At 50.8% G+C, this 14785-nt stretch overlaps 1 protein-coding gene across 1 annotated transcript in view; it reads left to right on the top strand.

Annotated features, from left to right (window-relative positions):
• PLEKHG4B (pleckstrin homology and RhoGEF domain containing G4B) overlaps window positions 1-14785 on the top strand; it is an 81928-nt gene that overhangs the window by 34072 nt on the left and 33071 nt on the right. The window contains exons 2-6 of the mRNA XM_019624356.1: window positions 840-1037; window positions 5184-6324; window positions 8390-8485; window positions 11300-11464; window positions 12029-12152. Coding sequence (XP_019479901.1) covers window positions 840-1037; window positions 5184-6324; window positions 8390-8485; window positions 11300-11464; window positions 12029-12152 — 1724 coding nt within the window. The remainder of the gene's footprint in view (window positions 1-839; window positions 1038-5183; window positions 6325-8389; window positions 8486-11299; window positions 11465-12028; window positions 12153-14785) is intronic.

Here is a 14785-nt window from a genome sequence, read left to right as displayed (position 1 = left end):
CAGTCTAGTTATGGAGGATGTTGCTTCACGGGCTCATGTTGGTATTATCATTGCGCTGCCGGCCAGCCACACTGCAGCCTACGCTGTCGCCGGCGACTCACGGCAGCCCAGCTCCAGGTTGAGCTGTTGTTCACCATCTTAGCTGTAGAGGGCACAGCGTCACTGGCCCTCACTGGGATCTGAACCGCAGCCCTGCTGCTCAGAGCTGGCATCCCAAGGCAGCTCTTAACCAATGCACCACTCGGCCAGCCCCTCTATTTAAATTTTTTTTAAATCATTAATAAAAATGTTTTTGCTGGGGATGAGCTTATTTTCTGAGCATAAAATGGCATGTGGACCAGTTCTGTGCTCCCCACAGGGCCCCACATTCCACATGCAGACCCAGGATTGCCAGGATTGGGATCCAGAGAAGAGAACAGTCCCTAAGAAATTTCTCTGCTTCACAGAAGATTCTAAAATGGAGCATTTAAGGTGCATATTTCAGAATTTGATGGGATGGGACTTATGCCAAATCTAAACTTGATTGTGCCTTGTGTGACAACAGTGACAACCTGCACTTGCAAAGTGTTATTTTGGGTTGCCCTACTAGACAGAGGTATCAGATCTACCTAATGCGGCTACAGGCACGTCCTCAGTGTGTGACGATGCGCAAGACAAGCACGGGCCCCAACAGGAACTGCCCTCTCTGCTGAGGAATCACTTGCACTTTCCGTATTTCACAAATATAATCAACGCCCAGACTAAGGTGCCTTCAAGGGGACCCCAAGTGCCAGCCTAAGAGAGTCCACTATATATCTTAATTGGAATCTTAAATTTCAGGATCCTCTCTTTCATTTCAGAATCTGGAATCCCTTGACAGCTACATCCAGAACACACTGTCAGCACTCTACCCACCATTTGAGGCCACAGCAGCCACGGTGCTCTGGCAGGTTATCAGCGTGGCAGAACGGCTCCATGGAGGGGACGGACTACGCTGTCTCACGGACTTCCTCATCCCGGCCAAGAGGGCGCTGCAGCACCTGCAGCAGGAGGCCTGTGTGAGTACCTGCCCTCAGGGGACACCTGTGTGAGGACCTGCCCTCAGGGGACAGACCTGTGAGAGGACCTCCTCTCACGGGACAGACCTGTGTGAGGATTCCTCTCACGGGACAGACCTGTGTGAGGATTTCTCTCAGGGGACAGACCTGTGTGAGGATTTCTCTCAGGGGAAAGACCTGTGTGAGGATTTCTCTCAGGGGACTGACCCGTGTGAGGATTTCTCTCTCGGGACTGACCTGTGTGAGGACCTGCCCTCAGTGGACAGACCTGTGTGAGGATTCCTCTCAGGGGACTGACCTGTGTGAGGACCTGCCCTCAGGGACAGACCTGTTGAGGAGTTACCACGAGTTGTTTTCAAGACTGTTCACTGTGGCTGTGTTTGTAACCGCCACCATGTATGAGACATACATTTAGAAGCAGCTAAACGCCCTCTGACGGCCGCATGAATAAGAAGACGTGACCCGTGCAGCTCTTCTGTGTGACCCTCGAGGCCTCCCTTCCTGTGTGTCAGATCGTTCTCTCTCGTCTGGAGTCTATACTGGCAGTAGTGACTCATTTGACCAAAAAGTGTAGCAGAAGTGATGTGCCATGGTTTCTGAGAAAGGCCACAGAGGTGGGGTCTCACAATGCTTGATCCTGGAGCAGTCACTGTGGGGAAGCCGGCACGTCACAGGAAGTCTGACTGCCCTGAAACCCCCACATAGTGAGGCTCTGGAGAATGAGGTGCCCTGTGGAGGGGGGAGAGAGACACAGACCCAGGAGTCCGGGGTGCAGATGTGGGGTGAGCAAGCCATCTCAGAGTGGACCTTCAGCCCCACACGCCATAGCTCTCACCCGGGTCAAAATTAACCACTCAGCCAAGCCCTTCCCTGGCTCCTGACTCATAAAATCGTGAGTAAAATACAATGCTTTTTTTCAGCCACTAACTTTGGGGATAGTTAGTTATACTAATAATAGTGATAGGTCAAATTACTAGTAGCAAAGAAAATGAATAAACTACAGTGTGTGGAGTAGTACTGAATTTTAGTGTTGATTGAAAAGTCACAAAAGAATACAGATTGTAGAACTCAATTTGTATGAAGTTCAGATATATGCAAAACTAAACTATTTATTTTCTAGGGTTTCAAATGTGGTAAATATAGAGAAAAGTAAGGGACTAATAACAAAATTTGGAAACGTGTCTACCTCCAAGAGCAGGTGGGTATGCCGGTGACATCAAAGGTGATGGCACCCTCTTTTCCTTGAACAGCTGTATCACGATGCTTTGTATCTTATATAATAATACATATTATAAGCATTCTTTTTTATCTCTTAAAAGTTGCTAAGACAGGGCCGGCCCAGTGGCTCAGTTGGTTAAGAGCTCGCTCAAGAGTGCGAGCTCTGAGCAACAGCGGTTCGAGTCCCAGCCCGAGCTGAGCTGCCGCTGAGCTGCAAACAGGTGGCAGGATAGCTCAGCTAAAAAATAAAATAAAATAAAAGTAAATAATAAATAAATAAATAAATAAAAGTTATTAAGACAAAAAGTTTGAAACAATTATTGTCGAAAACAAGTTTCTCAGGAGGATGGGATATGCCTGCTTCTCCCACAAGACCAACAGAAGCACCTTGGATAGGCCAGTCTTTTGCTCTCCCTCCTTTTGGACTGAGGAGTCGGGAGCCACGTGTGGGGTGGGAGGCTGTCATTGCACTGGGGACTGATAGGAGACCGTGTGGCCAGAGCACCAAATGCCACATTGCAGGTGTGACTGGCTCCGCCCCTTGGCTAGGGCAGTTTTCTCCAGCTCAGCCTCGGAGCTTCATGTGTCTGGCCTGTTGGGTCTCTGGAGCACACCAGGGAGAGAAGTTCAACTTCTCTCCCTGGTGGCTGTTGGGCTCCTGGCAGCTGCCAGGCCAGGAGTCTCACTATGGCTGACAGTGTGGTGGGCGATGTTCTGGGTCTTCGTGTCGCTGACCACCCAGCAAGGCATTGGCACACACCTGCAGCCACGCATACCAGTGGGCTCTGGTCACCCCAATGCTCTCGAGGGGCCTCCCTTGGACATCCTGTAAGGCCTGAGAGTCCACAGAAGCACTGAAACCCAGGCAGAGCTCCAGGCCCAAAGATGTTCATGGTATTTTTATCTGTGAGCAAATTTTGGGGGAAATTCATGCCAACAGTGAGGTGACCTGTATGAAGAGTTGCCCGTTGCACAGGAAATGCTGATGAAATAATGTTAGCTGAAAAAAATCAGGAGGCACAGTTGTATTTGTGATGTGATCTCAACCACTAAAAATGCACAAAGAGTAATGAAGTGAAACACATACGTGTCAACAGTGCTGACCACTGGGGCTTGGTGTTGGGATAATTTTATTCCTTAGCTTTTTCTGGAACGTCCAGTTTCTGCAGTGCACAAGATTCCTTTTCCATTCTGAACATCTTAATTGTTACTTAAATGTGGCTGCAGATGTGAGGGCGCCTGGCGGAGGCACAGAGATGCCACTGCGTCTGCACCAGAGGCTGCGCTGGTGCTGCCTTCCTTGCAGGCCATCGTCCACAGCGTGTGCCCACCCCCCCACCCCACCCCCACCTTATGTGTAATGTGCGCATGTGCGGCAAGTTCAGTAAGTCGGCGGGAACAGCATTCATGAGACCCTTGCTCCTAAGAACACACCCATATATTTGAGGTACAAGTTTCAAAGTAAACTCCAGATATCAGAAACATTAAATATTTTTTAAACCTCAACTCTTAGGAAAACTAACATAAAATAAATATGAGAGGCAAGCTTTGGTCAGATCAAATTCTAAATTTTAAGACAATAAAAAATGTCACTGAAAAACCCAAGAAGCACAGCTTGTATAAAATGTTAACTTTTGTAGAGAGGAAAAGAACATAACTAAACTATAAAACAAGTAAACTGGGCAGAGTGCGTGCAGCAAGAGATAGGTGACAGAAATGTTTACTAACAGTAAGTGCAGAAAATTGTTAAATTAAAAAAATTTCCCTCACAGATACTAATAAAGCAAAAGTAAGACAATTCATAAAAGGAGCAAAATACATATAGACAATTTACAGAAAACAAACATCAGAAAAAAAGGTTGGCTTCACTATAACAGAAATGTGAATTAAAACAATATTCCACAGTATGCATATCAATTTAGAAAACAGTTTCATAATGTGAGGCCTTGTGTTACTGGATCATGGCACACCTGTCAGTGATACTGCTGGCAGTATGTCTCCTTGATGGAAAACCGGCCAAAGTGTCAAAATCATAGAAGACGTTCATAGTCTTTGATCTTGTAATTCTAATCCCAGAAATGTGCCCTGAAACGATAATTTAAAGGAAAAAAACTGAATCATGAAAATGTTCATTGTACTTACTGTTTATAACAGAAAAAGGTAGAAGAACTATAGATTTCTGACAATGGAGGAACATTAAGTAGCTATCAAGATGGTACCTGAGAGTAACAGAAATGTTTGCTAAGGGTGACTGCAAACAGGAATGCCAAATTATATCTATATTATTATCAGAGTTTAGAAAAGTTATGTCTTATATAGATAAGAGCAGAGAAAAATTAAAAACCTCGAGCTATATGAGGATGCGATTTTTTCTCTCATTTCCTCAGTTACTGTAATAATGTGTGTGTAATAAGTCAGTGCTGGAATGGGGAAAATAAGTTTCAAGGCGAAACTATTGGAACTAAGCTTGTACTGTAGAATGTGGTCCCACGTTAGAACATGCGGCTACAATTTCTGACTTGTTGGGGTCCTTCCTACCACTGTCCCCATGAGGACGTCGCCTGCATTTGACTGTCTCATTCACCATGAAGTCGAATCCTTTTGTAGACCAAGTTCTCTTCAAAGCATGCTTCAGAATTCTCCCCGTGCTATAGCTGGGCTGTAAATTTCACTGATGCCTTCATAAGTAGGAACCACTGGTTGCGCTAGGCGAGAGTTTACCACCAATATTGTTGCTGTCCTGCCCAGATCCCTCATCTTCTCAGTGTCCCCACCCTGTGATTCCAGAGGTGACGCTATTCCTGGGGTTGCCCATGGGTGCCTGGGTGTTCTGAGGTACAGGGGCACTCACTGACTCTCCCTGCTGGATGGAGACCAGGGGCCCTGACAGGTTCTGTGCCAGCTGTTAATGTCCCTCTCTTGTCCCAGGCTAGGTACACAGGCCTCATCTTCTTCCATGAAGGCTGGCCCCTGTGCGTCCATGAGAAGGTGGTGGTGCAGTTGGCGTCCCTCCGTGGAGTCAGGCTCAGGCCTGGAGACTTCTACCTGCAGGTCACGTCGGTGGGGAAGCAGTCGGCCAGGCTGGTCTTAAAATGCCTGTCCCGGCTGGGGCGTGGCTCAGAAGAGGTGGCTGTGCCTGAGGCCATGTACGGCTCTGTCTTCACAGCAGAGTTCCTGGACCGGGTGAACAGGGATCGCAACAGTGTCCTCTTGAAAAACTGCCTGCTCACCTCAGGCTGCGCCGTCTACCGTACCCCATGGAGCAACGTCACGGCGCCTGTGTTTATGCCCACCACCGGAAGTGTCGTGTGCCGCTCCTCCAGCCGTCCTGGGCCCGAGCAGCTGCCCAGCAGTGCCTCGGAGGCCCCGGCCCCAGCACCAGCTATGGCCAGCCCCCATCCCCAGAGGGGCACCCTGCCCCGCTGCTGTGGGCATTCCAGCAGCGAGCAGCCCAGCCACCTCCCTCACCTGAGAAGAGCCAAGTGGGAAAGCCCCAGGACCCTGCCTGGGAGCTCTGCTGTCTGCCCATGTGAGCCCCCTGAGAGCCTGAAAGAACCGGAAGAGAGGCTGGACCCTGTGGACATGGACGAGAAGGATGGCCCCCAGGCCCTCAGCTCCCACGAGGACATGAGCACAAACTCCAGAAGGTGTCCGTCCAGGGCCACAGCTGGCGTGGAGGCCAGACGCTGGTTCAGGAAGTCCTACATGGAGGCCCTGCGGAACCCCATGCCCCTGGGCTCCGGCTCCAAGGAGTCCATCACAGTTGAGGCTTGCGATGTCCAGCGCGAGGAGCCCAGAGCAGCAGCCAGCTTGACCCAGAGAGAACCCGCCAGCCCGCAGGGAGACCCCCAGGAGATCCAGAGTCAAAAGTGCTGTCCAGAAGCCACTGGGAAGACCCTTCCCAGGCGGTCTCGATCCTGGGACCCATCCCTAAGGAGCTCTCGAGGTGACGTCCGGCAGGCCACCCCCAACTCAGCCAGTGCTGGGCCGGGAGGTTTCTTAGGAGGACAAGCTGTGGACACCGGAAACTCAGGCGCTAGCCGCCCTTCTGGCTACAGCAAAGAGGAAGGTAAGTGTCTCCTCTCCCCTTCCCCACACAGCTCCCCTCCCCTCTCCTCCCTTCTCCCCGCTCCCACCCTGTCCCCTGGGCTGGTCACTTGCTGTAGTAGCAGCCTGTCTCCATCGCCGTACTGACTGTTGAAAGTAGCCTTCACATGTGTCCCATTCATGTGGCTGCTGCACAAAGGCCTGCAGACACGGCCGCTGAGAGCAGCAGAAATTCACCCTCCGCGTGAGTTCTGGAGGCCAGAGTCTGCCGGCGTAGAGCCGCGGGCTGCCGGCGTCCCTGGGCTTGTGACAGCATGCAGGCTCTTCCCCGTCTGTCTCGCTGTGCCTCCGGCCGCCCTCTGCTTGTTCTCCTAAATCCTGTCATTGGATTTAGGCCCACCTCAATTTTATTCACAGCTGCAAAGACCCTTTTCTGAATAAGGCCATGTTCACAGGGTCTGGGGCTAGGTGGATTCTTTTGGGGTAACTGTACAGCCCGCCATGTTGCATTAATACTCGTTTGTACAGGTAAATCAGATGTCATGTTCATTTTTTTTATTAGTTTCAGGTGTACAAAACAATGTAATAGTTATACATTTCACCCCTCACAAAGTGATAACCCCCTCTCCCAATCTTTTGCTCCTCTGACATCATCTATAGCTATTACAGTTCTGTTGACTCTATTCCCTATACTATCCTCCATATCCCGTGACTATATATATATATTAAATTATAGTTGACATACAATATTATTCAGTTTCAGCTTCAGGTGTGCAGTGCAGTGGTCAAGCCTCTACCCCATCCATGAAGTGGTCTCCCTAACAAGACATGTGACCATCTGACACCCTATAGAATATTTACAACATTAATTGTATTCCCCAAACTGTCTTTCATGTCCCTGTGGCAATATTGTAGTGACCTGTTTATGCTGTCTAACCCCTTCCCCTTCTCCCTCATCCCCACCCCCTCCCAACTAGCAACCATCAGTTTTTCCTCTGTGTCTCTGAGACTATTTCTGTTTACTTTGCTCATTTATTCAGTTCTTTAGATTCCACATATAAGTAAGATCATATGGTATCTGTCTTTCTCAGAATGACTTATTTCACTTAACATAAATGTTCTCTAGGTCCATCCATATCGTTGCAAATAGTAAGATTTCATTCTTTTTTATAGCTGAGTAATACTCCATTGTATAAATATAACACAATTTCTTAATCCAGTCGTCTAATGATAGGAATTTCGGTTGTTTCCAAGTCTTGGCTATTGTGAATAGCGCTGCAATAAACATAGTGGTGCATATATTTTTTTGAATTAGCATCTTGGGTTTCTCTGGATAGATACCCAAGAGTGGAATTGCTGGGTCATACGGTAATTCCATTTCCAGTTTGTTGAGATACCTCCATACTGATTTCCATAGTGGCCACACCAATCTGCAGTCCCACCAACAGTGCACCAGGGTTCCCTTTTCTCCACAGCCCCGCCAGCACTTGTTGTCTGTTGATTTATTGATGATAGCCATTCTGACCGGAGTGAAGTGGGATCTCATTGTGGTTTTTATTTGCATTTCTCTAATGATTAGTGAGGTTGAGCATTTTTTCATTTTTTCAGATGTCTGTTGGCCATCTGTTTGTCCTCTTTAGAGAAATGTCTCTTCATATCCTCTGCCCATTTTTTAATTGGGTTGTTTGTTTTTTGGTGTTGAGTTGAATGAGTGTTTTACAAACTTTGGATATTAACCCCTTATCAGATATATCATTGACAAATACCTTCTCCCATTCAGTGGGCTGCCTTTTTCTTTTTGATGGTTTCCTTTGCTGTGAAAAAACTTCTAAGTTTGATGTAGTCCCAATCATGTTCATTTTTAAATAACTCCGGTTGGTGACTTTCTGCCCCTTGGTCACACATACACCTCGGAGGCCATCTGTAAGCCCCTGAGCGTTTGTTCCCTGAGTATTTTTCCGAGTGGCTCTGAAGGAAACTGATTATCGGGATGAGTGTTTGTAGGACATAAAGAAGTAAAAGGAAAGAATGACACCAGATTTTTTAAGTCAAATGTTTCGCCTCTTTCCCTTTTTTCCTGAATAAAGAAATGTTCTGTGAAGAACAAAAACAGCCACTGGGAAGAAGTGAAAAGTGTGAAAGTGCCGTGGGCCTGAGGAAGCAGGTGTGGTCCGAGCAGTGGGGTGCAGGGTGAGGGGTTCCAGGTGAGCGCTCGCCTGTGGGACACCACGCCTGCCCCTTCCCCGCAACAAGGAGCTCCAGCCGCTGCGCATGAAGGCTGTTGGGGACCCACAGTCCTCATCTGTGCGTGGGCCTCTCTGGACACAGCCGTCTGCTCCTGCTTGAGGGTCACACAGACACGCGGCACTTGCCACAAAGAGTCTGATGATGTAATTACCCGCTTAGGGTGACACTTTAGAAAACATTCTGTTGCCTTTCCGCAACTCCATTAAAATTAACATAAAGCAGTAAACTCCCTGAGCACTGTTTCCAGGGCCTAAACTGCCCTTGATGTCCATTTCCTTTCCTGTTTCTATTAGGCAGAAAACACACACACTGGATGACACGACGAAAACTCAGCTAGTCTACGCTATGAGACAGAGCTTATGTCTTCACCCCTAATTGTCAATATGAAATAGAATTGAGCAGATTTCTCCCCACAGAGAAATGCTGGCTGTGTAAATGCTTTGGAGGACATTTGGGCACAATGTCACAGTGTAGCACAGAGTTGCAGACGGTTGATGACAGCCAGACGTAGATGCCAGTCATGAAGGCGGCAGGTTTCATTTCAACAACGCAACACTGCCAAGTGGAAACGGGACCAGCCGACTCCGAGTGTGTACAGAAGCACGTGTAAGAAGATTCGAGGTCTCTTCATCACAGACGTGTGTTGTCAGTCGTCCTTCCTCTCAGCCCCAGTGGGCTGTGTGTGCTCAGTGTCAGCTTACATGAGAGAGAACACTGACGGTGTTGGGAGTCCTGAGGTTGGAGGCCTTAAAATCCTGGGGTGCCCCCTTCCCTGTACTTCCCCCCTCGCTGACTGCACAGAACCTGCCTGTGTGGTGTCTAAGTCAGCAGGAAGGTGGTGGCTTCTCCCCGTGAGGAGGTGGGCAGTGGAACCAGAGGTCTGGACGAAGTGCCAGGACCACAGTCACCCAGGCGGTAACCAGCGGGTCATCGAGACAGGCATTCCCCTCCCCTTCCTGCTGCCTGGCACCCACACCTGTCCCTGGTGTTGACAGTCTGTGCTGTGGTCCCAGACCCATGTTCCATTAACACAAGAAACTGCCTCAGCTGGAACCCCCTGCTGACACCCATGATGAAAAAGTAACATTTAATACACTCTTCTGTAGGGACAGGCACAGGTCGCTCCCCTTCTGCTCTAGGTCTCGCCTCCTGTGTTCCAGGTCACTCCTCCTTTGCTCCAGCATGTTCCATCTCCTGAGACTTTGTTTTGTCTCCTGTGTAAACAGAAAATTAACATAATTTCAAAACTATGCAGCATTTCAGAATTTATTTTAAGAATATCATACTCAGATCTTTTATTCAACCAGTGGTAACTGAGCAGCTGTCATCCGCAGCCACACTTGGGTATGGCTTTGATTCCTAGTCATTTTAACATTGTAGCCCTACCTCGGACCCCGCCTCGCTGTCTCATGGTGTAGGGTGAATCCTGGAAAACCCCCATAAAGGACCGACTCAACCAGGAAGACATCTAATGAGACAGGTCCTACGTGGGTGGGATGTCTGCTCCCCCGTCTATGTTGGGATGCTTGGGGTTCACTGCAGAACTGGTTTTACCAGTGGCTGATGACGTGTTCTACAAGATGTATGAACATACGTGAAGAAATCAAGGTCACTGTGCAATTGGAGCCCATCCGTTGGTGGAAGGATAGACAAAATGTGGTATGTCACACGATGAAATGAGACCCAGCATGGAAGAGAATGAGGCTTTGACACAGGTGACATCAAACACAGTTCTGCTGAGTGTAAGAAGCCAGACGGAAGACCACGTGGTGTTTTTTCCATTTATGTGAAAGGTCCAGAAGAGGTGGATTCAGAGACGGGGGACACAGGCGGTTGCCTTGGACTGGGGTGGAGGTGCAGGTTTACTATACATGGGCATGGGAGGTCTTTTTGGGGGGTCAAAAATGTTCTAAAACTGATTCGTGGTGATGGTTGCACCACTTGGTAACATTGCTAAAAGCCTCTGAATTGTGCACTTGAAATGGGTGAGTTGTACAATATGTAAAATATACCTCAATAAAACTTTTTTTTATTTAAAAAATGTGGTGGACTTCTTAAGCCCAGCTAGCGTGAGACTGACATTCACAGAGTTGTAAGACGTTAGCACTGAAAGACGTTAGGGGCAAGGCTTAGGGACACGGCGCCCCACAGGGCTCAGGTTCCAGCGCTCGCCGGCCACCTCTGACTGAGCCTGCTCCTCACCCATGGGGGTGACACGTGGCTGGGCCATGTGTGGCTGGGCGTTGGGGACATCTGCTCATCTGTGAAGTGCTGTCGGGGAGAGGTGCCGGAGACAATGCCTCCATCGGTGTCTCTTCCAGGGTGATGCACAAGTGTGAGCCCCCTCTGGGATGAGGCAGGAGGGCGAGTCCTCCACAACTCCCACTATGCTGACGCCTGCCCCTGGGGTGCTCTCACCACCTGTGGACATATGTGTATGACACTTGGGGAGATCTGTGTCACTGAACAAATGAGGACGCCATTTGTCAGTGTAAACACATCTCCCTGAGGTCTTCAGCCAGTGAGTGCCCCTGCAGCATCTGAAATATTTAACTTTGCAGGTGTGTTATGCTCTAGCTCTCAGGAACTCACCTGTCCTGGAAGGTGTGGCACGCCTCATTTCCTAAAATGGGACGTGTTGTCATGGAAACACACTGTTCTCCCGCTTTTCTCCCTGTTTATAGCTAGCTGTGCAGCTGCCTTCAGGCGAGAGCTGCATTCCTCTCTGACCAGCTCTCTCTGTTGTCCAGCCAGCAATAAGGCGGATGCCTGCAGGTTCCCAGCCGCGCTCACTGAGCTGCTGTGCCCTGAGGAGGAAGGATGGCCATCTAGCACAGACCTGCCCAGCCAGGTGCCCAGGCCGCCGCTGGAGGTGAATCAGGAGCTGCTGCAGTCTGGGGCCGTCACCCTCCCAGGTGAGCGTGACCACCTGGCTTTGTCCAGGCAGCTATAGCTAAACACCCCGGACCGGGGGTTAGAAACAACAGAAATGTATTTCATACTGTTCTGCAGGCGGGACATCCCAGATCAGGGAGCCAACATTGCCAGGCTCTGGTGCCGGCCGGCCTCTTCCTGGCTCAGAGTCAGCACCTTTCACTGTGTCCTCACCTGGTGGAAGGGGCAAGGCAGCTTCGTTGGGGTCTCATAAGGTCACTAGTCCCATTAACAAGGGCTGCACCCTCATGACCTAAGCACCTCCCAAAGGCCCCACTTCCTAAAACCATCAAATCAGGCATTAGTATTTCAACATGTGAATTTGGGGGAACACAAACATTCAGACCATAACAATGGCCATCACCCTCCCAGTCGAGCACAGCTGTCACCTGCCCAGGTGAGTGCCAGGTTTACCTCGCACGGTAGGTATCACATGTAAGCCAATAACTCAACAGTTTGCAGACCCTAGCTCAGTATTTCTCAGGCTTGAAGGCTCGTGTGCCCACGGGGGCTGCCTCCTTTCATGATGCCCTCTGTATCTGCAGGGACCCGAGACCGCCAGGGGAGAGCAGTGGTGCAGGTCTGCACAAGGGGCCCACTCTGGTCCAGTCAACACGTGTCCAGTGCCGAGCTGACCTGCCTGCTGAAGTACCTCCATGGCATCCCCAGGTGGGGCTGAGCCGGTTTCCCACCTTTCAGACCCCTTTGGGGAGAAACTCAAGTGAGCCTGTCTTCAGGCAAGGGTTCCGTATGTGGCCCCTGGGACCCTGGTGGTGTGGGCAGCACACTCTCGCTGCGGGCTCCTGCTGTCTGGCCCCTCGCTGCCCCCACCCCCACCACTCCCCACACACACCCTGCTGACCCTGACCTCTCCCCTCAGCCACACTGGAGGCCTGAACTCTGCATTCTGTGTTGTTCAGTGCTGGCCCCGAGCCTTCTTTATTTACATGCTTCTGCTCCACCTCTTTCTAAAAAGTGTCTACGAAGAAACATCCAGCCTAAGAGAAAGCTTGTAAGAGTTTATTTGAGCCAAAATGACGACAATTGCTAGGAAGCAAAATCTCAAAGGATTGAGAAAATGCTCCGCAGAATGGCGGTTTGCAGCTTATTTTATAGGTAGAATCAAAGGAGGAGGGTTACATGAAATCCGTTGGTGGTAGATTAAGGGGGTGGGAGAAAGCAAAGCGGGGAAGTCTCTGGGATTGGATAAAAGTAACTGGAGAGACAGGTGCTTCCTTTACATAGGTGGGTGCAGGATAATTTGCAGTTCACTTTATTCAGCACATAGAGATGGTGCTCAGGAGACAAGAATAACAGTGGGGGTTCTGTAGTTTCCTGCTGTTGTGTAGTGGGCTGTGCCCGGGCGGGGGTGGGGAGGTCTGGGAAAAGGGATGACTCTGACATTCAGTGGGCATGTTATCTTAGATACAAAAAGACAATAGACAGGCTCACTTAAGGTAGAGACGGACCTTTGTCCAGGAAGCTACAGGCCAAGGATGTGACTTCCCGCCATGGCCCACCTTAGTTAGGAATTTTTATGGTCACACCATCTTATGTGGTTACTTTCTGTCTCCTGAGCGAGTCAGGTTTCACTTGGGGCCCCTTTTCCGACCACAAAAGTATTTGAAGTGGCCTTGGATAAAGGCATGAACTGATACGAAGATGGTATTTAGAACAAGCAGGTGAAGAGATCACTTGGACGAGGGGTGCATGGTACCAGGAAGCAGGAAAGACCTCCTTGCGCGGCCTGGGCCTTCCGTTCAGGGGGACAATGCCATGTGCCAGAGAGGAAGCACGCCAGCCCCCCAAGGGAGGAACATATTCCTGACACAGAATTCTCGGAGGACCAGGCCTCCTGGGTCCTGCGTGACAACAGTGTGGAGCAGGTCTGCTCAGGGGACCTTCTCCAGGGCTATGGTTTCGGGTCTTTCCAGGGACCAAACAGAGAGGACAGCCAGAGTCCAGGATGGTTAACAGTGAGTTATTTAGGCCCCGAGATGACACTGGACCCAGACAGGCTTTGGACGGTCCTCCCGGCCCCCAGGGCTCAGCCCTAAGGCCTTGGTCTGGCTCCGAGCCCCAGTGCTGCCCCTACTGGCTGGGCTCACGGTGCAGCTCGGCGAGCCTGTTTCCTCCCCGTCCAGCTGGATGGGAGCCGCTGTCAGGCGTGTTAGAGGGATTAGAATCAGCTCTGTAAATACCGGGGTTCAAGTCCACTTCGCATCCTGGCAGCAGCAAGCAGCGCGGTGTTCTCCGTTTTGTACCGAGATGCCTGTGAGCAGAGGCTGAGGGTACCTACGGGGTTGGCAGGCCCGGGACTGGCGCCTGGGTGTTCAGCCCTCTGCTGCTTCCGCTTTGTCACAGCGAAGTCTTCCCACCAGAGCCGGCGTCTGCTCAACTCAGGACACTCTGGGTGGAAAGCGCTCTTGAAGTCCTGAGCCTCACGGTTTGGTTGGTCATTTCCCCACAAGCGTGATTCTGTTAGCGTCTGGTAGTTGCACCTTGAGAAGCCCACGCCCACCACCTTCATGGAGGTGACACTCACCTTCAGCTCTCGGGATGAGGTGCCTGAGGTGTCAGCTCCAGGAAGAGCGTCCAGCAGCCTGATGTCAGTGGATACGAGGAACCACGTGTGGTGGGGTTCCTTGTAGATGGACCACCATCACACCGTTAGATCACACAGAACCTCAACATCAGAAGGGATGTCGGCTGTCATCCATGCAGCCTCCTGTGCGGCCACCAACCCACCCACCCATCTCGTACTTACCTGGGAACAGAAGAGAACAGGACACGGTTCTGGCCATTGGGGAGACCCACATGTGACCCCACGTACTGCAGCTCCCAGCGCGAGACGGTCTACAGTGCTGGGAAGGAGCTGTGTCCTTGGCCCGCCAGGGGGACGCCCCAGAGGGGCGGGTGTAAGGAGCCGCGCACACGGCCCAGGGCAGGTGGTCACTCTCTGAGCTGGAGGCGGCACTGACAGGCGGGAGAGTGAGGACGGGGGATGCCGAAGGGAGAAGGCCCCCTGGGCCAGAAGACCACGCTGACCTCAGCGTGCCGCGGACGGACAGGCTAGAGTGGTGGTCGGCCACAGTGTGAGCCTTCGGCAGGTCCCCTTGCCTGGAGGTGTGGTTGGACTCCACCGGTCTGTCACGCTGAGGCCTGACGGCCTGCCTCCAGCTGGTGTGCAGCTGGGTTCCAGCGGATAGGGTAGTTGGGGAGCGGGAGGTGATGTGTATAAAGTCAAGACCCCCGAGCTCTAGAGCCAGGAGGATGTGGTGAGGGCATCTCGGAGATGTGGG

Source organism: Hipposideros armiger, unplaced genomic scaffold (assembly GCF_001890085.2).
Source record: "Hipposideros armiger isolate ML-2016 unplaced genomic scaffold, ASM189008v1 scaffold_585, whole genome shotgun sequence".
NCBI lineage: Eukaryota > Metazoa > Chordata > Mammalia > Chiroptera > Hipposideridae > Hipposideros > Hipposideros armiger.
This window is presented reverse-complemented; position numbering and strand designations above follow the sequence as displayed.